The 23,832-nt window shown below is 43.1% G+C and overlaps 1 protein-coding gene across 7 annotated transcripts in view; it reads left to right on the forward strand.

Moving 5' to 3' along the window:
- The first annotated feature begins 1,860 nt into the window (after nt 1–1,860).
- The window catches only part of RBMS1 (RNA binding motif single stranded interacting protein 1), a 424,513-nt gene continuing 402,541 nt past the window's right edge, over nt 1,861–23,832 (forward strand). For 5 of the 7 annotated variants that reach the window (XM_085891735.1, XM_085891738.1, XM_085891741.1 and 2 more), the window contains exon 1: nt 1,861–1,995. In XM_085891735.1, the coding sequence (XP_085747861.1) occupies nt 1,918–1,995 (78 nt within the window). In that variant the 5' untranslated portion in view covers nt 1,861–1,917. The remainder of the gene's footprint in view (nt 1,996–23,832) is intronic. The other 2 variants (XM_085891740.1, XM_085891737.1) reach the window with 2 other exon arrangements.

Below are 23,832 nucleotides of genomic sequence, written 5' to 3' on the forward strand. Positions count from 1 at the left end.
TGCCACGCACTTGCATATGTAACGTCGCATCTCTCGTGGCATTATCCACGATGGAGGTGAACGTGGGTGGCTTTCCACAACGGGAGACATGCTGTTTACTCAAGGAAATTCACTTGATTGCCCACACACCACTCGTCCAGCATCCGACGCCATTCTGCGAGACAGTAAGCGTGGAATCCTCACCGGCTCTCTACGCAGTCAGCATTCTTGTCAGAATGTTAAATGACCCAGCGTCCTTTCTCAGCCCCAAGGGTAGAGCACAATGCTTGTTAAGATGAATGCGAAACACGAACAACCAAAAACAGAACCCCGAGCTGCGTCTTGTTGCCAAGCTTTTTCTTTGAACTACTGACATGTCTTCCATACAGTTTATTTTTGGTCTTTATTTTTTGCACACAAGAAGCAATTACACATTTTGAGTTCCCTTGACATTGTTTGTGCTCACCTTGCATTTTGAAGGTTTTATGTTTGCTGTCATGTCTTTCTCTCCCCATCTCACTCTCATCCCCCCCCCCCCCAACCTCCTTGCTCTCTAACCAACTGCTCATATTATTTTGTTGATCTCACTCTTAGCCCAGATTTCCAGATGAAATTATCTCAACAAATCACATGGAAAAGTTTTGTTGTTCTTCTTTATGTCATGAGATGGCCTGTCATTGGGTGCCCGTCTGAACCCTTTGCGGTTCAGGATATACATAGGGAACCCAGATAGGTTCAAGTTATGTAATTGTCCATAGAGTTCATGTTAAATTACATTGGCGTCGACTCATGCCTTTGTCCTGAACATGATTTATGAACCTGGTCCTCCATGATCCTGAGATCAATGGGTAAAAAAAAAAAGAGTACTCATCTTGCTGTTTTTATATCAAGTGAAATATATCTTCCACCCACGAGCCACTTGCTTGTGTACAAATGATTGAGTTCAATATCCTCACTTAGAAACATCTTGTTTCAGTGATACATCCTCAAGCTATCCTGAACAAAACTATGCAACTCCAAGGAAGCCAGCCAAGAGAATCCATCGATCGTTGATTGAGTCCATTGATCATTTGGAAACCAAGGTAAGGGTCCATTGATTGTTAAACAAGTTAGAATGCAAGTCCAAGTGGAGGAAGGAATGAGAGGAGAAAAAGAGAGCCAACAGAAGTACAGTAATACATTTAACAAGTCTTGCATATCACTGGAATGACTGACTATTGTATTCAATACTCACACATCCTGACATCCACTTGGAGCCACAAAAGAACAGACAGCAAAGCTAAAGTACCGTATCTGGCATTATATTGTCATTTATTTATATACTTCAGTCCATTTATTGAGGGAATTTAATTTGCAGGTTCTTTAAAAAAATTATATATATATATATATATATATATATATATATATATATATATATATATATATATATATATATATATATATATATATATATATAATTTATTGAGTGGAATCATCAGCTGAGCGACATTCTTCACGATTAGAATAGATTTGTCAAAATGAGAGAGAGACAGAGAGAGTGTGTGAAGACTGGATCAGGGATATTATTGGAGATCTCGCTTTGGTAATCTGGACTGAAGGGTAGTTGGCACATGAACCCATCTTGAGCTGGCACCCAAGACAAAGGATAGAGGGGTAGTGTCTCCTCTCGCGATGGCTTATCTTGATTCGACCAAATGCATCCAGGTCGAACTCTGGAAGTCTTCAATAGCTGAGTGAGGATAGGTGTGGCAGTTCGGGGGTGGAAGGTGGTGAGTTGCGAAGGAAGCGGCCGAGGATTGGGATGTGATGGGGTGGGGGTGGATCGGGGGGGGGGAATCACGGAGGAGGGCGGGTAAGGAGGCGGAGGTAGAGAGGGGCCGGGCAGGGCAGGAAACGCGCAGCAGCCCGAGGCAGCCAACGTTTCCCACTGCTGCCTTCATGGGCAACGGTTGTGAGCTTCTGCCAATGTACCCGCAGTACACCGCGTACTACTACCCGCCCTACCTCACCGCAAAGGTATGTGCGAGCCCGCGAAGGAAAGCCACGACTTGAAGCAGAGCGAAATTGGAGGGAGGGAGGTGAAGGGGAAGAGAGGGGGGTGGAAGGGGTTCAAGTTGCGCGTTTCGGGAGTCTGAGCACCGTTAGTCCAGTGTTTTAGCTTCATCACCGTGTCTTCCATCGGCATTTACGGTTGCTCTTACCTTACTCCCCTTGTCGAGTACCTGTCACAGTACACTGTACTACAACACTCACTTTAATTGATGCACAACACTCGCGCTTGTAAAGTTCATCAAATGCTGGATAAATGAGTACGGCAGGTGCGCTTCTCCACGATGTGGCGAGGGGTTCCCACCTCGGTTTCGAGTGTTGCGAACAAAGGAGTACGTGCGCTACAATACCCATCTTTCGATACCGCTCTGACTGTGTATTACATCCTTTCCAGTTTGACACTTCATCTTGAGTTTTGATGTTCAAACGCACAAGGAAGATGGAACCTGAACTCATCGCCGGTAAATTCCGACCTGAGCGTGGTGAAAGGACAAAAATTTCCAAAATTCAGGACACTCTCCGCAATATCACAGTGATCGCTCCATATGAAGGGTTGATCTTCACCCCGAAATGTGGGAGAATTAGCAGCAAATTTGTCCTCGACTGCCCGTAATGATCAGCCGAAACACGTTGATAATCCAGTGTATGAGCTATTTATACGCCAGTATTAAAGGGGCTAAGAGGCCTTAAAGTGCTGTTGGAAACTCATTGGAAGCACTTAATGATGATCTTCAATTGAGCCATTACGTGGGGGAAAGCGAGGAGCTTGAGAGGCTTTTCTGATTGAAAATGTTTTCCAAATATGCTGGGCTGATGTGAAAGGTTTTGAAAAGGAGGGCTTTCATTTCAACCATTACAAACAAGTGACATCACAAAGGGCTCACGTCATTGTGAGTGTGTTAGTCTTTCTTTCTTTCTTTTTTTTTTCCCCACCTTGAGGCTGTACGATAGCATCTGCTTAACCGAGCTTAATTAGATTGTTTGCCTCGTTGGTCCTTCCTATTTGCCCGCCATTGCTCACGAAATGAGTCTGTGTCGGATAAAGTGGGAAAAAGGGCTGAAAGATTTTTCATCCAAGCTGTGGGAGATACAGGTATATATGTATATCATGGTGCGTTCATCACCGAGCGCTGTTTACACACCAAGCAAACGTTCTTACACACGTGTGATTAGCTTCATGATGGTATTTCGATGTTTGAATCCTTGATGTTTTTTTTTCATGCATGGATAAGGTGCGTAGGTGGCTGCAGATGGGTGCAGGTCTACATACTTTGTTCCATGCGGACACCAAGTTGTGAGATTTGTGCACCGGAGTTATTAATTAATTAATCAATTTATTGAATTATTTTACTTACCATGGTTTATTATTTTGCATTCCTTCTCCTTGAACTCCTCCACTGCCCTGTAACCACAAAGTGGCTTCATCTATCTATAATTCCAGCAATGTGTGTGTGTGTGTGTATGTGTGTGTGTGTGTGTGTGTGTGTGTGTGTGTGTGTGTGTGTGTGTGTGTGTGTGTGTGTGTGTGTGTGTGTGTGTGTGTGTGTCTGTGTCTGTGACCGCTGTTTCTCGACAACCACTGGGCCGATATAAGTGAAACTTGCCAGATATATTGCTGGGGACCTGAGGATGTGCCTTTTCAAGGTTTGATATTAATCGGACAAGTGCTTCCCAAGTTATGGCCATTTATTTACCAACCAATGACAAGACACGTTGTTGCGTGGGCGTGGCCGATGGGGGAAGGGAACCTCAGCCGCGTTCCCCATTACGGGTTACAATGTACGGACTTCCGGAGAGTGATGACTTCGTGTATTGTAATAATATCTCGATTTCTTATGCGCATTTATAGATAAAGACAATGCCCCAAGTTATGATCGTTTTCATATTAGACGGTGTATAAATTTCGGTAACATTAAAATGAGTTGGTATGCTCCGAACCAGGAAGTAAAATTTTTTTTTTTTTGCACGAACGTTTTTTTTTTCTCTCTTCTCTTCTCTTTATTTTTTTTTCCTTGCGACGACATTGCGAAAAGGCAAAATACGTCTGCGCTAATTGAATAATTAGCCATTAAAACTAATAATTTATCAAAACGTTGGCAGATCCAGCAGCCTCTGCATTCTTGCCCTGGATGAGGAAACAAAGAAGAATCGCCGTTTCCTCAGCAATGTTGTTTATGAAGAGGTGCTAACGAGATAAAGGTGTGCACATGGAGACAATTTTTATTATTATTTATTTATTGAAGAAAAATTCTGCAAATAATTTATCAAAAAAAGTGCACAACTTTTTTTTGTTTCCAATTATCAAAACGTTGTGGCCTTTGGAAGTGTTAAGGAACTCAGCTCCACTCAACATGCTTGTCAACGAAATACATCTCAACTTGGTGGTAAAAACGATTCACAACGACGGGTTTCCTTACTCATTGCTCTGCAGTCTGCATTCAACCCCTTCATTTGTCATCTCATTGACCTCATTTCATCTATCTATCATTCCAGAAATGTGTGTGTGTGTGTGTGTGTGTGTGTGTGTGTGTGTGTGTGTGTGTGTGTGTGTGTGTGTGTGTGTGTGTGTGTCGTCTATCTATAATTCCAGCAATGTGTGTGTGTCCGTCCGTGTGTGTGTAAGTGTGTGTGTGTGTCCGTCCGTGTGTGTGTAAGTGTGTGTGTGTGTGTCCGTCCGTGTGTGTGTGTGTGTGTGTGTGTGTGTGTGTGTGTCGTCTATCTATAATTCCAGCAATGTGTGTGTCCGTCCGTGTGTGTGTAAGTGTGTGTGTGTCCGTCCGTGTGTGTGTGTTTGTGTGTGTGTGTGTGTGTGTGTGTCCGTCCGTCCGTCCGTGTGTGTGTGTGTGTGTGTGTATATGTGTGTGTATGTTCGTCCGTCCGTCCGTGTGTGTGTGTGTGTGTGTGTGTGTGTGTGTGTGTGTGTGTGTGTGTGTGTGTGTGTCGTTTACGAGAGCGAAGGAACGGCCTGTGTGGTTGTTGTTTCTGGCACGCGGTTTGAAAGTGTTTTTTGTTTGTTTGTTTGCACGTACGGCCATGCACTGGTATAGAAAGAATCCCAAATCTCCCCTAAGCCTACTCTTTATTTACCTGTTACACCTGAGATGGTTCCACCAAAGTAAATTGTACAATTCTGCAAAACCATCATTTACATTGGCTTGTTTCCAAACACTGCGTTGAACTTTAAAATGAATCATACCTGTCTTGCCCTTTTCCCCACTCGTCGTGGAACTACAGCTCCAATTTACTTCCAGCTTTCGTGCAATTGGGCCGTACATGGGTTATTGATTGGAAATTGTAGTCGTTTACACTTTTATTGTTTTCAATTTGACCTTTTGTAACAATGGCACATTTTTACATCTCTGATTATCACATTTTAGTGGGTGATGTGGTATTTTATGTTGTCCTGTTGTAATTATGCATAGGTATCCCCTAGCCTTAATCTGAAAGCAGTATACTATTGTCAATGCATATTCTGCTTTCGTTTGGGCCCATCTCTCATCAAATGTGGCACCCCTTTCAGTTTGATCGCATCCTTCAGGTAGTCTTGTATCCCCACGTGTTCCTAACTAATTCATGTCATGAGTTGGCCGACATTGAGTTTGGATAAACCAAATACTTTTACCCTGGGTGCCTGCAAGCACACCTTGCTGGTGACACAGCTTTCATTGGAGGGATTTCCAACTGGCATGGATATGCATTAGCTTATTAATATTTTAGACCACAGCTGCAATGGTCATGGAGGTTACTCATTTTCAAAATAGCTTCTTCTTCACCGATGGGAAAAACCGGAATGCATGATGAATCTTTTGAGAGGTTGCATGCTCCAGTGGTGACCGTGTGGAACTTTTAGCATTGACCGATGCACATCTTCAATGTGCTGCTATCACGCTGCACATTCCTTAGCATTTCCTGGTCAATTAAGGGACGTCCTGCAAGGCTCTAAGAAAATGAAGCTGTCAAGCTGATGGATTCACAATCGTGTAAGGAACATAGACACTCACAGGTGTAATTGGGTCAAAGAGGTCACAGGAAGTTCTTCTTCTGAAAGACTCTTGGAGATCCTTGGTGGTGAAAGCAGGTGAGTGTGGTCGTGTGCTCACCACATAATTCTCTAGTCTTGGGTTCAATAATCAAGTGAACTGATGATTGAACCCACTGGAGCATGTGCATCTACCAAATGCAACATGCTTTCATGGTGTTGCATTTGGTGGATATTATATTCAGTTTTATTCCATCAAATGCATCTTTGACCGAGATACAAATTCACTCTGTTGGTTGTATCATTACTGAGGTGCTCCTATACGACTGAAGCATTGCCTCTGAAGATAACATTTCGATTTTGATGTACTGTACCCTTTCAGAGCGTTGGTGCTGCCGAAGCAGTTTCTCAGAAAGGGTTATACTGGGTGGTTTGCCATTGCCTTCCCAGCATTGTTTGTCTGTACTCTATCCTTTTTGATGCTGAGCATCAAGCAAGGAAGCAGCATACACCATTTAAAGTGTTTTGAAAGGGGAAGGCTTGGTGTGTTGTGTGACGCTGGTCTACATTTATGGTCTCAAAACGGTGGTACTGACAGAGAATCAACAATATAGGCTGCAGGTCTGTGAGAACAACTGGGTGGAGGAGGATTGTGGAAGTAAAGAGCATGCATAGGATGGATGGATGAACTGAGGGAGGAGATTGGTGTGCAGATGAGCTTGACAGGGAGATTGGTAGAAAGCTGGCTGAAGTGGGCTCGACACTTCGTGTGGGTAGAGGAAGAGAGAATGGCAAAGAGAACGGATTGGTTGAGGGAGAAAGATAGTGGGAAATGAGGTTGGCTGTGGTTAAGATGGGAAGATTGTGTTAGAAGGGATATTAAAATGGTGGGTGTGGTTGAAGACACGGGGAAGTGGATGAGTATTGTGGACAAGGTTGCTACTGTTAAACCTCACCACTTATAAAGGGAATGAAGAAGAAGGAGAAGAAGAAATATGATTCAGCCTGGGTTCAAACCGTCGACCTCCCAGACTCAGAGCAGACTCTCTAACCATTACACCACCGAGCTTAGTGTGGATAAGAATTGTAACTTTATTTCTCCAGAGTCCTGGCAGATGGTTGGTGGCCGACTCCTTTTGATAGTCAACATTTTAAAATATAAAATTGTATGGATTACACTATTCTAAGCTTCATAAGATCATTGGATGCACGGTGTTGTAATTCCAAAATGAAAAGCTTGCACTCACATATCAGAAAAAAAACTTTTCAGGATGAATGTGTCTGCAGTATTGTACCCATGAGAAAATCAGGGAAGGAGATTAGAAAGGAAAGGAGGAGGTTATTATTGGGTTGTGGAGTTACGAATGCTGGAAAATTTGGTTAGTCAGATGAAATAGAGAATAAAGAATGCAGAATATCCAGTCGGGCAATTCGTTTACACTTCAATGATCCAGAATCGAATTATTGATGTGCCTTAATCATTCCACCGAAGTGTAAACTGACGCATTTCTGATCTGGTGCAGGCATTTCCTAAAGCAATGATAATAATCGATGTTAATGTGAACATCGATTATTATCATTGATTCAATAAATGCCTGCACCAGATCATCGGATCGAGATACAACGCTCTCGAGTCGAGATAGTGTTTAATAAACGTTGAGGGAGGATTATAAGATGACTAAACATTGTCCCGTGCACAGAAAGTTAAGTATAATCCAAACAACATTCTTGGTTTCAGTTACACACACATGGTTTATTTCAATTCGTGTTTAGAGCATTGTGTAATTGAGTAAATAGCACAATAGTATGCTATTATGTCACATCACATTATCATAAAGGTTTGAATACTGAAGGTATGTGGCTCCTTCAATGTCATGTTAACACACCATTGACGTCAATATGGTCAAAATGGCCTTGTCTCAGGGTGGGGACGTGTTTTCTGAATAGTTGTTCAAGAATATGGTGCTATTAATCATCTGCAGCATCTGCCAGCTCATGGAGTTGCATCCGAAGTTCATGTCCATAATTAATTTCCCTACCCAGGACTTCCTGGAAATGTTCCATCAAGCGTCTGTTTTTGGCCACATTGCAGGTCACATGTTTGGGTTTGAAAAGCATTCGTCTGAAGAAAAGTCTTCACGAGTGCAATTCAGCCGGAGACTTAGGAAACTGACATTCGTGATCGCTAACAAATAGCACTATTATGGGCTGGAAGGATGTTGACTGAGTGTAGCACATGTCACTTGACCCTGATGGCAATTGGTTCATTTGCAAAGGCTATGGGTCTTCTGTTGTCGTGCGTTTATACAACTATTAAATTAATGGAAAAAACTTAAAAATAAAAATATAAACGTTGTCCTGACTCCTGGAATACCACGTACAGCACTCGGTATGTATTGCTTGGGCACTTGCCATTTGTGTATGACCCTCTTTCCTGGTCCTCTTTCATGTTTACTAGCATAACCTGCTCTCTGCGCGACATGTTGGGGTGGGTGTGTTTGAGAAAGGAACTGATGCAGAGTATCAGTAGTAATTTTACTTTAATGCAGTAAGTGGAATACGATTTCACTGTTTCAGAACCATTTTATTTACTTTTTTTGTACCATGCACCTCATATGGTCTTTGAGATAATGTAAGCCGAATATCACGTTACTCCAGCGCAGAACAAAGTCGAAGATAGCGCGACACGAAACCACAGACTCGGAAATAATATACAAGATGATAAAAATGAATTCGTCAAAAATACCCATCGTCGCTCTTGTCTTCAGTTCACCCCTGACAATCGTGACATCATTACAATCTTGACTGCCTGCACCTTGTTGTCCCCTGCCCCATCCAACAAGGTCAGAGAGTCGGGGCATTAAAACGAGTTCCGTCCGCCCGACCTATCATCCATCCATGTGCTATTACGTACGCGATATTTCAAAAACTGTTGAACATTTAGCTTTCATATTGCAGATATCTTATTCCTGTGGACATTATCCAAACCTAATTAGATCACGGCTATGATTGGCTGAATTATGTTGCCATGGCAACCATCTCGGTAACTTGGTTTGTGTGCGCGATATTTCAAAAACCATTTAAGATTTAGCTTTGATATTACACACACATCTATTCCTCATACCGCCCAAAAGGTGGGGGACCGAGAGTATCAGCTCCTTGTTATCATTTGCAATATGCTGTGGGGTCTGCATATGAGGTTGCAGATTGGTAACTTGAGGCTATTTATTAACTTCCTGGGAAGACATTTTGAACTTATTCCATAAAAGAAAGCATACCATTTTTAAAAAAAAAACATTTCCTTTATGAGTTTTTTGTAAAAAGTAATTTTATACAGGTGGATGACAAGTAAATGTTTGCTTTCAGGTATGCACTTCACTGTAGGAAGCCAATGACAAAGAAACATCTGGGTGCGCATCAGTCCCTTTGAATTTGAGAATGTTCAGGAGTATGATCTCTTTTTTTTTCCCCTTTAAAATGGTATTGTATTTAACGTTATACCATTTGGATGTAATCCCGAACCTATTGTGCACATCTATATGACATGCAGACTGGCAGGATAGCTTGCAGGTATGTACACTCCCCTTTGAGCTGTTTAGCCTGCATTCTAATCTCAACTCAACTGTCACCATAGTGTTAGACATGCTGGGAGATGCACCAATGTGTTTGCCATCCCTCAGAAGGATGGACCTGTCTGTCAGTTGTAATCGTTGGTGAACATTAAAAAAAAATCCCACTGTGTCTTTCGTGAAAAGTGGGCGAGTTATCGCCGGCACCCTAAAGCTTGAACAAATTGCATAATCCTGCCACCAATCCAGACTTGGCAAGTGGAGAATGCCAATACCCCCCAGAGTGAGTTGAGGCAATCCCCAGTTGTCACCACAGCAAATAAAAAATATCAACATATGTATTCATTTTTTTATGCATGATCGAGGCTCATGGAAGAGCGAGAGCAGAATGGAAGGGAACAAAATGGAAAGAGGGGAACACCAACAGCAGAGTAGAAGTGAGAGCGAGATCAAGGGGAGGGGGAGAAGGACACATGGGGGTGAACAAGCTGAATGAAACACAGCAAGAAGAGGAAAGGGGAAAATGGGGGATGAAACAGAAAAGGAAAAACCCCAAAAACGGACAGCTGACAGATGAAAAGGGGTGAGGGAGGGAGGGGGCGGAAATCACAATAATCTAGAAAAATTGAGTGTTTGAGAATGGGGTTATTTGCGGTAAAAGAGATCAGGGTAATGGATGGGGAATGACATGAGGCAACGGTGAATATGGATGGGGGATGACCCCCATACATGGTTGTAATCATTAAACTATCAGTGCCATCATTGCCAATAATGAGGAAAAAGCAAGCGTTTCTCCACTGATGCAACCTTGCAGCCTTGTGCTGCACATGACAGAGACACATCGAGAGACAGAGACTGAACACCGGTGACGTCATCATCTAGAAAGTCAATTTTAAAGAGCTTTTGAATTTTTGCAGAGTTTTTCATATCCTGCAACTTTAGAATAATTTACTCTCAAAAACATGTTGCAAAGATACTTGAAAATAGTTTGGTTGAAGTGCATCTTGAAATGAAAGCAACTCCATCTCTGCCAAGTGGTCAGGAATATTGTGGAGTGGTGAAGATTCACCACTCGATAGATCAAACTTGGTGCAACCATTGCAAAGACTGTTGGTCGTTCAAAGCTGCTTGCTTCCTCTATTTGATCAGCCAGTGCAACATCTAGCAATGCTTCTCATCTGTGCTTGATGGAATAGTTAATGCCATTACCGTGTAATCTTTGGCCTTGTAGAGAATGGGCCAAACACACTTTGATTTTACACCAGTTAACGTTCGATTCCGACACGTGAATACCTCCTAGCACATTAACATTTGATTTGAACATTTATCACAACTACCTCAACGTCGCGTTTCCTTGTAAATCGTTGTTGTTTTTTTTGGAAATGTATTTCCTTTTACATCTTGGGCACATCTTGCAAATGTGAAACGATCATAACAAGCATTCTTTTTTGAGAATATACAACCACGGATGGTCGGGTTGTTTACAATTCACTTGCACAGGATGAGCACACATGGTTGTTGTTGACAAATGACTATGGAGCCATGAACTTGTGGAAAAAGTGATGAAGGAGATGAGTAAGTACCAGGCCTGGCCACTTTCTTCACCGCCCCCTCGTCCCTCTTTTGATGATCCGGGTCTCAACTTTCGTGATATTTATCCATTTGGAAGTGAACTTTCTTTTGGTATCGTCTCACGTAATTCTATCACCTTAAACAAAGATAGGTTTATTTTATGCACTTCCTACACCATTGCGATTTATACTTTCACAAAGTTATAAAGCAATTACGATGAAGTCTTTGTAATACCAACGCATACAAATTATTGAAGTCTTTGTCGATTACATCAATTATTGTGACGTTTGGACTCTCAATCACAAGACTCATTCACTTCATGAAAGAAGTTTTACCAGCTCGGTGCAAGCCATCCTCTACAGCAGTGGTTTTCAAACTTTTATTAGTGGCGACCCAATTTCAGAACCTCTCTACATCGCGCGACCCAAAAGATTCAAAACCCAATTCATAAAATGTAAGATAAGATTTCATATGACACAAGAACATTTACTGTTTACTTTATTCACTATCGTCATGTTTTCATAGATGAGTAAACGGAGAAAAGCCGACAGTATCCAAATAGTACAGTTGAATGTTTCAGAAGTTTAGTCCGAATGACATTTAGATATATCAGTGAGAAGGATGAGCCTGTTTTTCAGAAACCAACTTCTCTATTTGTGGAGAAGTAGATGACAATGCCAGGATCATATCATGCTCCATTTCTAGGCGATTTCTGTACTTTGTTTTAATCACCACCATGGTGGAGAATGACTGCTCACAAAAGTATGATGAAGGATATGGCATGAGAACCTTAATGGCGCGCCGTGACAGGGTCGGGTACGACGGCAGCATTTTGCACCAGAATGTCGACAACGAATTCGTCCACGCAAGAGCCTGCGCTCCTGAATCCTGCTGGAGCTGTACAAGCTCTTCCTGTGCTGTATCATCTTCATCAGCAATCGAGTCCAGTGGAGCCGTGAAAGGGTCCCAAACCACAGAAAAGGACTGCACATCCAGCTCAGGGAAATAGTGCTCAAACTGTTCAATGAGCGACCTAAGGTGATGTGCTATCTCCCCAGAAAGACTGCCGAGCTCAGTATCATCGTCCTGGCAGGTTGTTGGATGCTCCACCAGATGGGGGAAAAGGCTGAAGTGCTTAACAGCTGCTTTGTCTGCCAGTAATTTTAGAGTCGCCAGAAATCTGCTCATTTTGTCGTGAAAAATCATGCGGTTGGCGTCTTTGCCTTGGAGGGAGTGGTTGAGGACATTGAGACGTTCAAAGATGTCAACGAGACAGCACAGTTCTGACAGCCAAGAGTCCGAATCAAGCAACGCTACCCATGCCGTTTTCCCTTGTGTGCGTAGGAACCCCTTCAGTTCATCTTTGAGCTCGTAAACGCGCAGAAGAAGGTTTCCTCGAGATAACCATCTGAGTTGAGTGGACAATAGTAAATTCTTATGGTCGGCGTCCATCTCCTGGCAGAATAGCCTGAATAACCTAGTGTTGAGGGCGCTCTATTTGATGTGATTCACCATTTTTACGACTTCTGAGAGCACGCTCTGCAAGTTTTCTGGCAAAGCATGAGAGGCGAGCGCTTCTTGGTGAATCATGCAGTGTACCATGGAGGTCTGAGGAGCCACCTCAAGCAATTTAGCCTTGAATCCAGAACGCACTCCTAACATTGCTGGCGCGCCGTCTGTTGTAGAACCAAGCAACTTTCCGAAGTCCAGATCATGGTCACGATAAAACTGCTCTACTTTCCCAAAAATGTCCTCGCCTTTGGTGGTGGCCTCCAATGGTTTGATGAGCAGAGGCTCATCGACAAAGTTATCAGCCTTGATGAAGCGGACCCTGACAATGAGTTGCGCGTATGATGCGTTATCAGTGGACTCGTCCAACTGTATGGCGTGCCACGGCGATTCCTTGATCTTCTGTACGACCTGAGCCGTTACGTCCAGACTCTTCAATTCTGCATTGGATGGTGTTGTCAGAGAGGGGTATAACTGCCAGTTTCTTCTCCGCTTCCTCCCCAACCATCAGAGATACCATGTCCTTTGCACATGGCAGCACGAGTTCTTCCGCAATGGAGTGAGGCTTTTTAGTCTTGGCAACATGGATGGAGCGACACTCGATACGAGGCCTCTAATGCCCGAGAATTGGTCTGATGGCATGGACCCTCTCTGTCAAGACGCATATTCTTGAGTGCAAGAAGTTTCCTCTCAAATAACGCTCTCTCCTTATCCTGATAAGGCGCATGTTTTGTAGTCAAATGCTCTGCAACTGGTTTTGTTTCATAGACTCCGTAGAAAGCACTTCGAAACAAATCACACACTGAGGCCTCTGTGCCCCACTTTTATCCACCATGTAGTAAAATCCAAGGTCCAGAAATGTATCCTGGTAAGAACGTTCTCGAGATTTGCTGGTGGCCGGTGCTGCCATCACAAATAAGGTCTCGAGTCGTACGTGGAGACGTGAATAGACGTTAATGATAGAGTCAGAGTCTGAGTCTGAGAGGCCGTGGATAAAAACACTAATGTTCCACCAAAATGAACCGCCCTTCAGCGAGCCCCTGCATCGGCTGGATCTCATTCCAAGCGTTATGTTGCGCCGGTTCCCATACTTTGAACGAACCATTTATATTACATCCCGTAAAAGCGAACACCGATCGAAAATAGACAAATTTTTTTCGCTGCAAGCGGACGCCCGTGACCCCACAAAATTTGCTCGGCGACCCCACTTGGGGTCGCGCCCCCGGGTTTGAAAAACCAAGCTCTACAGGCTCAAGTAGCAACATCCTCAACTTACAGACGCGTTTAGTAAGTGTAAGTTGATAACCTATTGGATTCCCCTTCATTGGTGACACTGACGTGATGTTTTAGGAAGTACAAGGATTCTACTTCTTTGTATCTTTCAGTCTCATCTCGACCGGTGTTGGCCATGAGCCTCATCGAGACCAGTGTCTGCCATGAGCCTCATCTTGACCGGTTTCGGCCATGAGCCTCATCTATACCGGTGTTGGCCGTGAGCCTCATCTATACCGGTGTTGGCCGTGAGCCTTATCTCGACCGGTTTCGGCCATGACCCTCATCTATACCGGTGTTGGCCGTGAGCCTCATCTATACTGGTGTTAGCCGTGAACCTCATCTTGACCGGTATTGTCCGTGAGCCTCATTTAAACCGGTGTTAGCCATGAGCCTCATCTATACCGGTGTTGGCCATGAGCCTCATCTATACCGGTGTTGGCCGTGAGCCTCATCTATACCGGTGTTGGCCGTGAGCCTTATCTCGACCGGTTTCGGCCATGACCCTCATCTATACCGGTGTTGGCCGTGAGCCTCATCTATACTGGTGTTAGCCGTGAACCTCATCTTGACCGGTATTGTCCGTGAGCCTCATTTAAACCGGTGTTAGCCATGAGCCTCATCTATACCGGTGTTGGCCATGAGCCTCATCTCGACCAGTGTCAGCCGTGAGCCTCATCTAGACCGGTGTTGGCCGTGAGCCTCATTTAGACCGGTGTTGGCCATGAGCCTCATCTAGACCAGTGTCAGCCATGAGCCTCATCTATACTGGTGTTAGCCGTGAACCTCATCAAGACCGGTGTCAGCCGTGAGCCTCATTTAGACCGGTGTCAGCCGTGAGCCTCATTTAGACCGGTGTCAGCCGTGAGCCTAATTTAGACCGGTGTCAGCCATGAGTCTCATATAGACCGGTGTTGGCCGTGAGCCTCATCTAGACCAGTGTCGGCAGTGAACCTCACCTAGACCGGCGTCGGCCGTGAGCCTCATTTAGACCAGTGTCGGCCATGAGCCTCATCTAGACTGGTGTTGGCCGTGAGCCTCCTCTAGACCGGTGTCGGCCGTGAGACGCACCGAAGGACATCTCTCCATTTTGGCCGAATGATCAAACTATTTGTTTTGCAGATGTCGAGGCTTAATTCCTCATGAGCGGAATTACCACCCAAGAGCCATGTTTCACATACATTGTGGCCTCACTTCAACCAGAATATTCCCAAGAGGTTTGTGATTTGCTCATCGAACCAGGTCAGGTCAGGCATGGGAGCATGTGCCGGAGAAGCATGTTGCTATGTCCACTTTCATCAAACCACCCAATACCAATCCCTATGATGTGTTGAAGGCAGAACTGATGGACCGAACCTCTATGTCTGAACAAAAGTGCCTACACCAACTCTTGACCTCTGAGGAACTGGGCAACCTGAAACCATCACTGTTACTTTGCAGGATAAGGCAGCTCTTCGTGGACAACACCTTGTAGAAGAAAATTCTCAAACAACTTTTCCTCCAACATCTGCAGAGCAGTGCCCAGCTCATCCTAGCATCTACAGGCAATTAGGTCAATATCAAGCAACTTGCTGACAAGGCCGAGAATGCCTTCGAGATCACCCCCACCCCCCCCTCCTCCTCCGGTTTCATCCAAGACAGGCATTCAATGCCTGCAGCAGCAGCAGGTAGACCAGTTGACAGCTCGGGTGTATGCATGCTCTTGCCTCTCATCTGAAGGAAGAACAAGGCAGAAATAAGATCCAAGGTGATTCACAATGGCAGAGGTAATCTCGCGACTATCACCTGAGGACCTGACACCATTTCGGAGGTGAATACTGTTATCGTTGGCATTTTGGTTCAGATGCACCTAAGGACATTTAGCCATACTCTTTCACCACCAACCTTTTGCGAAGCAGGAAAACTTGAAAGCCAGTGACTATGGGTGACAAATGCATCTGTTGGCCATAACAGTCATATGTTATAATCACAGACAAACTCAATCGTATCAAACTTTTGGTTTGTGCAGGCACTAAAGTCAGTATTTTTCCTTCTTCCAGAGTTGAGTGTCACCACCCTTCATCACAATTCAAACTTCAGCTGTCAACAAGTCTTCTTTTCCTTTATTTGGTGAGTGATCAATGACACCTTTCACGAGCCATCCATCTCACCAGTCATCATTTCAGACATTCACGTGAAGGGAGATATTGGTTTGGAGCAGACATGTCTTTGATTTTGCTGATGTACCCACTCCCATTATTGGAGTTGATTTTCTGAGGCAGTTTGACTTGCTGGTGGATGTCAAACACCAAAAGCTTATTCACTTCACTAATAACCTTGCTTTTAAAGGGATCTACTCAGACTCACCCTTCATCAGGCTTACGTTTGCAAAGCCAGATGGTAATATGTGTGATGACACCCTTCTCTGCCAATATCCAGGCATCATGCACCCTGTCTACAACAGTGCTGTTGTGAAACACTGTCAAGCACCACATCTTGACACGGGTAGTGCACCACCCGCATCGGCATGGTGAAACAACCTGTCAAGCACCACATCTTGACACTGGCAGTACACCACCCACATCGGCTCGCTCGCGTCGTCTAGCCCCAGACTCTTACAATATAGCTAAGGCTGAGTTTGACCAAATGCTCGAACTATGGATTCAACAACCCTCTAGCAGAAACTGGTTTTGGCCGAATTGCCCTTATGCATAATGCCTAGGAAGATGTCTGGAAATTGGAGGCCATGTGCAGACTACAGAGCATTGAACAGAGGTACTGTGCCTGACAACTACTCACATTCCACATCTGTTGACGTTGCAAATAATCTGGAAGGATAACAGTTTTTCTCCAAGTTTGACCTCATCAGAGCCATCCCACCACATTGCTGTGTTGCCGGCAGACATACATACAACAGCTATAACCATTGGTGCATACCTTTTGAGTTGTGCACTTGCCCTTTGGGCAATGCAATGCCGCACACACTTTTTAACACTTCATCGATGAACTAACTCGTGGACCACCTTTCATCTTCGCTTATATTGATGACCTTATTGCCAGCACAACTCGAGTTGGCCATGAACTCCACATAAGGTTGCTGTTTTTTCGTCTCTTCAAGTATGGTGTGGTAATTAATCCAGCTAAGTTTGAGCTTGGAGTACGCTCACTGACATTCTTGGTTCACATCGTGAACGCCGACCATATCCGACCACAACTTGACAAGTCAGCAAACTTTCTGCACTCAATTGAATTTGCAAGCTTCGCATATTTCTGCGGCTGGTAAATTTCTACCGGCAGTGTATTCCTGGCTGTGCCAATGTTGTTCAACCAGTGACTGACTTACTAGCCTGCAAGTCTGAAAACAAGGCAATAGAATTGACTGATGCAGCCTCAAAAGTTTTTCTTCAAGTGAAGTCAGCATCAATGCAAACTATTCTTCTATCACATCCCAAGCCAGATGCACCTCTCTGCCTAATGGTTGATGCGTTGGATGTTGCCGTTGGAGGAATACTTTAAATCAACATGCGGATGGTCAGTGGAAACCCATTATATTATTTTCCAAATGGATACAGCCAACAGAAACAAGATACAGCACCTTTGGCCGTGAATTACTCGCCATCCATCTCACCATCCGTCATTTCAGATATTCACTTGAAGGGAGATCATTTTGCAAGTATACAGACCACAGATCAATGACTCAAACCCACCAAGCCAGACCTGACAGGTACTCTCCATGAGAAGTCAGACACTTGAACAACATCTCCCAGTTAACCACATTTGTGACATCAGTGGGAAACACAATTCAGGAGCTGATGTCCTACCATGACGAGATATTGTTGCTCTGAATATCTCAACTGCCATCAATTTTGGCCACCATCACACTAGTACAGAGAGGAGATGAGGAAAGGCGACAACTGATAGATACTTTTCTCAACCTCTTCAAAGTACCACTTCCTACTTCAAATTACAGCATTACTTGTGACATGTCCACCAGAAATCCAGAAATTCTCACCCTGATGTCCCCATTAAGTTTTATCATGCTGTGTTTGATACGCTACACAATTTATCCCACACTGGCATCAAGGCCACACAATGTTTTATGACTCAGCATTTTGTTTGGCCTCATGTGAATAGAGATGTCAGGAAATGGTTCAGATCTTGAATTCATTGTCATCAAGCAAAGATACACTGCCACATCATAACACCATTAGGTACGATTGCTACACCTGATTCACAATTCAATTATGTTCACATTGGCATAGTTGGCCCAGTCCATCCTTCAGATGACATTACTTATTGGATCACATGTGTTGACCATTACACTTGGTGCCTGTAAGCCATTCCCATGCCAGACGTCTCAGCAGAAACAGTCGCCAAAGCATTTTGTTTCTAGGTGGATGGTTATGTTTGGCACCTCAAACACAATCACCACTGATGAAGGATGACAGTTTGAGTGTGCACTCTTCAAGGCTTTCACAGACATACTCTGGATTAAATGCACTAGAACGATGGATTACCATCCTGCTGCCAAGTTCATCGTCGAGCGTTTCCATTGACAGGTGAAGAGCTCACTCAAAGCCCAAGCTGAGCCTGAACACTGGATAGAAGCCGTGGCCTAAGTAATATTAGGCATATGCACTACATTGAAGATGAATGTGGCTTGCAGTGCTGCTGAGATAGTGTTTGGGACCACCATTCATCCAAGGAGAGTTTGTGTCACCAACCACAAACCAAGCTACAGGAGACCCCAGCAGGTGTGTTGACAGGCTTAGGAAGAAAATGAATGAGTTGAACCCAACTCCGATGAGGATTCAACACTGTGCTACACAGGTTCACAAGGACCTTTTTCATGTACACATGCTTTCCGAAGTGAGGACGCTTTCAGAACCACTTCAACCACCTTACCAGGGACCTTATCAAGTGATTATCAGAAAGGACATGTATTTTGTCCTTGACATCAATGGGAAGCCCGATACTCTAAGCATGGAGAGACTCAAGATTGCTTCTTCTGATGTAGAGAGATATCAATCTTTTCCTCCCGATCTACAACCAGAAATGCCGACTTCGACCTGATCCACTTCTATACCAACTTCTTCACCACTGATTTCTGTACCTGAAGTGAGGAGAGCACCTTCAGCCAGGCACATTCATTGGTCCAAAAGGTTTCTGCAAGGTTTGGATGAAGATTAAGACACTACTGCTATACTTTTTGATTTTGATGGACCATACTTTTGTGGTGCTGCCAAAGCAGTTTCTTGGCCTGGGTTAAACTGGATGGTTTGCCATTTCTTTTCCAGCATTGTTTGTCCATGCTCTTTCCTGTTAAATTCTGAGCACCATGCAAGGAATCACTGCTATACTAGGAAGTTATTAATTTTTCATTACACTGCTCATCTCGGCCTATGCTCTCATTATCGATCATCGCTCTTGGGGGAAACTTGATATAGTATTTCCTTGTAAATAGTTTTTCAGAAATGTTTTTCCTTTCACATCTTGGGTATGTGTTGCAAATCTGAAACAATCAGAACTAGAGGGGAAGCACTCGGGAGAGTGCAAAACCTCCGCCGCCAATACTGCTGGGTCACTCAAGTGAACCTTATATCTTATTCATTAAATATGATGTCAACAGTGCTGACAGAGTTATCGTTCTTTTCTCCAACATTTTTTTTTGGGGGGGGGGGGGAATTGGAAATCACTTAAAACATGTAGAAATGCAAAAAAAAGAAATCGAAATTTTGTTGAAAAAAAAGTTGCAAAAATGTTTTTTTCTCTTACAATTTTTTTTTTTGGGGGGGTTGGAAATCACTTAAAACATGTAGAAATGCAAAAAACAATATTTTTTTCTCTAACTTTTTTTTGGGGGGGGTGGAAATCACTTAAAACGTAGAAATGCAAAAAAAAAATAATTTTTTTTCTCTAACAATTATTTTTGGGGGGGGGGCACGACAAAGTCCAAAATCTAATGGCATGATCCTTGGACCATACCTAACCCCCCCACACAGTTTCGTCGAAATCCGTCGAGGAGTTTTTCCGTAATACTGTTCACAAACAAACAAACAAACAGAAATGGGTGAAAACAGTAACCTCAGATCTTCGATGACGGAGGTTAACTAGCATTCTTTATTTTTTAAATTCAACCACAGGGCGCGCGCGCGCGCACACACACACGCACACACACACACACACACACGCACACACACACACACACACACACACACACACACACACGCTGGGTTGTTTACCATTCACGCGCTCAAGGTGAGCACACATGATCTTTGTTGGCCAGTGAGCGTGGACCTATTGATTATTCTGCCCCATGAGGAAAAAAGTGATGAAGGAGATGACTGACTGAGCACCAGGCCGAGACATTTTCCTTTTCTTTTGGTAATTTGGGACTTAACTTTTTGTGACATTAATCTATTTAGAAGTTAACTTCATTCTGGTATACTTTTGCTTTTATATAACCTTTTGTATATACATGATGCAACGTAGGATAAGTTTATTTTATACTCTTCCCACACCATGGCCATTGCGGTTTACACTTTCACCAAGTTATGCAGTGGTTATGACTCAGGCCTTGTATTTCCGTTAATGGATGCTACATGAGCGGTAGATATAAGTTAATGAAGTCTTTCATCAATTACTTCAATAACTGTGATATTTGGACTCTCATTCACAAGACCTGTTTACTTCATCAAAGAGGTTAAACCGGTCCAGGCTAAGCATTCCTCTCCAGACCCAGGTAGCAACCATCCTCAGCTTGTGGACACATTTGACAAGTGTAACTTAGTAACCTCCTGGATCCCCCTTCAATGTCATGCTGGTCGAAGGCAGGTGAAGCATTTTGGGTCACAAAAATGCCATAAAGGGCCAATCATGTCTGTAACGAGAACGCATGCAAAAATGTATAAGAACCTCCACCTTCCCACGTGTTTGCATAATACATAGATGGCCCTGGAAAACTTTTGAGTCAAAAAGTTAGAGTAGGTTTGAAATCGTAAGTACACTAATTCTTTCATTTTATATTTCTTTATTTTAACTGAGCTGAAGTAGATCATTATTTTGGACATAATGAAATGAAATGGCAACTTTCAATCACAAATACAGGATCAAGGTTTCATTAAACAGGAGTTTTTGTCAGTTTCCCACTATAAATTTGCAATTGGTCACTTGCTTTGACACCAATACAAGTTTATATTACGGACCCTTGGCATCAAAAAGCTACATATATCGAACAAACAGTTTCAAATGGAGCACCTCACTGTCATTAGAGCATTTGCATTTCATCAGATGTGGCAATAAATGTGAATTGTTGCTTCCAGCTATCTGGTTCGTTGACAGAAGCTGCCATTTGCAGTTTTGCCAACTCCATCCCTACCCCGTTTAGAATCCCGTATGGCACAGGTAACTTGCTAGTGTTTTCTTTTACGAGTGGAACTTGTTTTCTTGTTTAAAAGCTGCTTTATTCATAACACAGTCAATGTATTCGAGTGTATTTTGTTTTCGAATATACATTTGTTACAGTGCCCAGTGCAACTCCATAAGCAGCGAGGTGTTTAAATCATGTTCAAATATTTGATTTTTTTTTTCTTTCTTTTCTTTTTCAGTCCATCTGTCGTTCGTTAAGCTCTAAAATTCATGAACACACATTCAATAACATTATGGTTTCAATTTTTACATGGGCTAAGCCTAAGACGGGGATATTGAAGTTCCGACGTAGAGATTTTGAGTGCATGAAGGGCATTCAGAAAAGTTACATAAACGAGATACTCACGATAACACCAGAAAGGCAAAAATTTTTCAACCGAGAAGTAAAAATAATTGGTAAGCGAAAATTTATTTCCTTGCTAATTATATGTATTTTGTGTAATGATAAGAGTAGGCAAGCTATTACCTACACACTGAAGAAATTACAAATTCCCACATTCTCAGTCGAGTATCCTGCATCGGAGTGGCAACCCATTGAGGATTGTAAACCCTAGCTAATAAAACCATTTTACAATAACTTACAATGATAACTCGGTTGGCAGGATAGCTTAGAGGTATGCACGCTCTTCTTTGAGCAGTCTATCCTGCGCTTCAATCTTGACCCAGCTATAAACTGTCATCCTGGTGTCTTGCACGCAGGACGATGCAGCAGTATGTGCCATCCATCATAAGGACATGAAGCTGGAGGAAGAGTCGTCGAGTTATCGCCGGTACCGGGAACAAATTATAAATTATTTCCCCGACTGACTCCAGGAAAGGCAACGGCAAAACAACCAGCCTTGCCAAGAAAATGCTTTGACAGCACCGACACCCCGTGTAGAGTATGTTGCACTGATGCCGATGATGTTGATTGGCTCATAAATGAATAACCACATCATACACAGAAAAATCTGGCTTCGCATGGGAGGCCAATCCACAGGATTTATCCAAGCTCCATCTTTTAAAATCTAAATGCTACGCATCAAGCAAGGAAGCAGGTCATATAATTTTACAAGTCTTTCATTTTTCAAGGTATGACTCGCCATGATCAGAATTGAACCACCATCTACCAGACTCAAAGCAGAAACTCAAATCATAATACCACTGAGTCCAGTAACATTGTCGCTTTCATCTATTACACACTTTAAAGAAGTTTTAGAGGTGTAAAGAAAAATTCCAGTTATTGCTCATCTTTTCATTGGACTATGCAACATTAAATCTTCTTCATTCCAGTTTGTCAGCTGTAAATCTGTTTGTCACATTTTTCCACATCTCTTGCATTGTTTATTTTTCCAGCTCATTACAGAAGCCACTTCTGATCTTGACATTTATAGAAACAAAAAGGCGATTGCTTTATTTTATTTGGAACACTAATTAAGTGTATCGTTTGTCACAAAACATGTTTCTATAGTTTTCCCCTTTCGTATTTACTTTGATTTTGCTGATAACTGGTGTTCAACTTGTTAAGTACTGGCATGTGTTGCTTTTGTCAACTGTACATAATGTGATGTTTGTCATCATGTAGAAATGTCCTACACAAATTATCAGTCTTCATGAAATTGTTGTGACAGTATATTTGATTAAATGTTTCAAGAGATCAGGATTGTATCTCTGCAGTCAAATATACATTGCTGTTTAGATTGATTGTGCAGTTGGTGGTAGTTAGACAAGTGTTTGATTTGTCTTCCACTTGTGCTTGTGGTTGTGTTTAACTCTTGTCTGCAATCCTCCTCTGATCTGATTTGATTTCTTGTTGGAAACTGATTATCGATGGAGTGCTGTGCTGTTCTCATGACGTAAGTAGATTGGAAAAGATACAGTGGCAAAGTGGTCGGTGCTGTTCTCATGTGTCTATGATTTACTTTTATTCTGCCCATATGTTTGGGAGGATAGCTTAGAGGTAAACGTTCCTGCCTTTGAGCTGTCAAGCTTGGTTCGTATCTTGACCCAGCAATAAACTGTCACTCTGGGGTTTAGTATGCAGGACGAGACATTAATGTGTGCGCCATCCGTCGGAAGGACGTTAAGCCAGAGGAGCTGTCTGTCAGCACCGGTCATTGGTGGATGACTGGACATTATAGATCCTACGATGTATTTCACCAAGAGTCATCAAGTTATCCCCGGAACCCTGAAAAAATTACAAATTCCTGTAACCTTCATTCGAACATCAGGCTTGACCACCCGGATCATGAAAGACTTGGACAAAAATCTTTCCCCGGTCGACCCCACATCATAGGAATAATTGGAGGTGTTCAAGAAACAATTACAATAGATTCAGCCCATATGTTTGACAAAATGCCGACCACATGTGTCTTCGCCTCTTGAAGTCTTTGGGAATTTTCTTCAAAGCTCACCTGTTTACTTCACATTTTGTCAATTCCTCTCCTTGTCTCTTCTCATATCCACCATAGCCATTGCGATGCTTAATATTTCTCTCTGTGTTTGTGTCTGCTGTGA

This window comes from Eptatretus burgeri, chromosome 8, assembly GCF_056783735.1.
Source record: "Eptatretus burgeri isolate ZD-2024b chromosome 8, Ebu_testis_v1, whole genome shotgun sequence".
NCBI classification, from domain to species: Eukaryota; Metazoa; Chordata; class Myxini; order Myxiniformes; family Myxinidae; genus Eptatretus; species Eptatretus burgeri.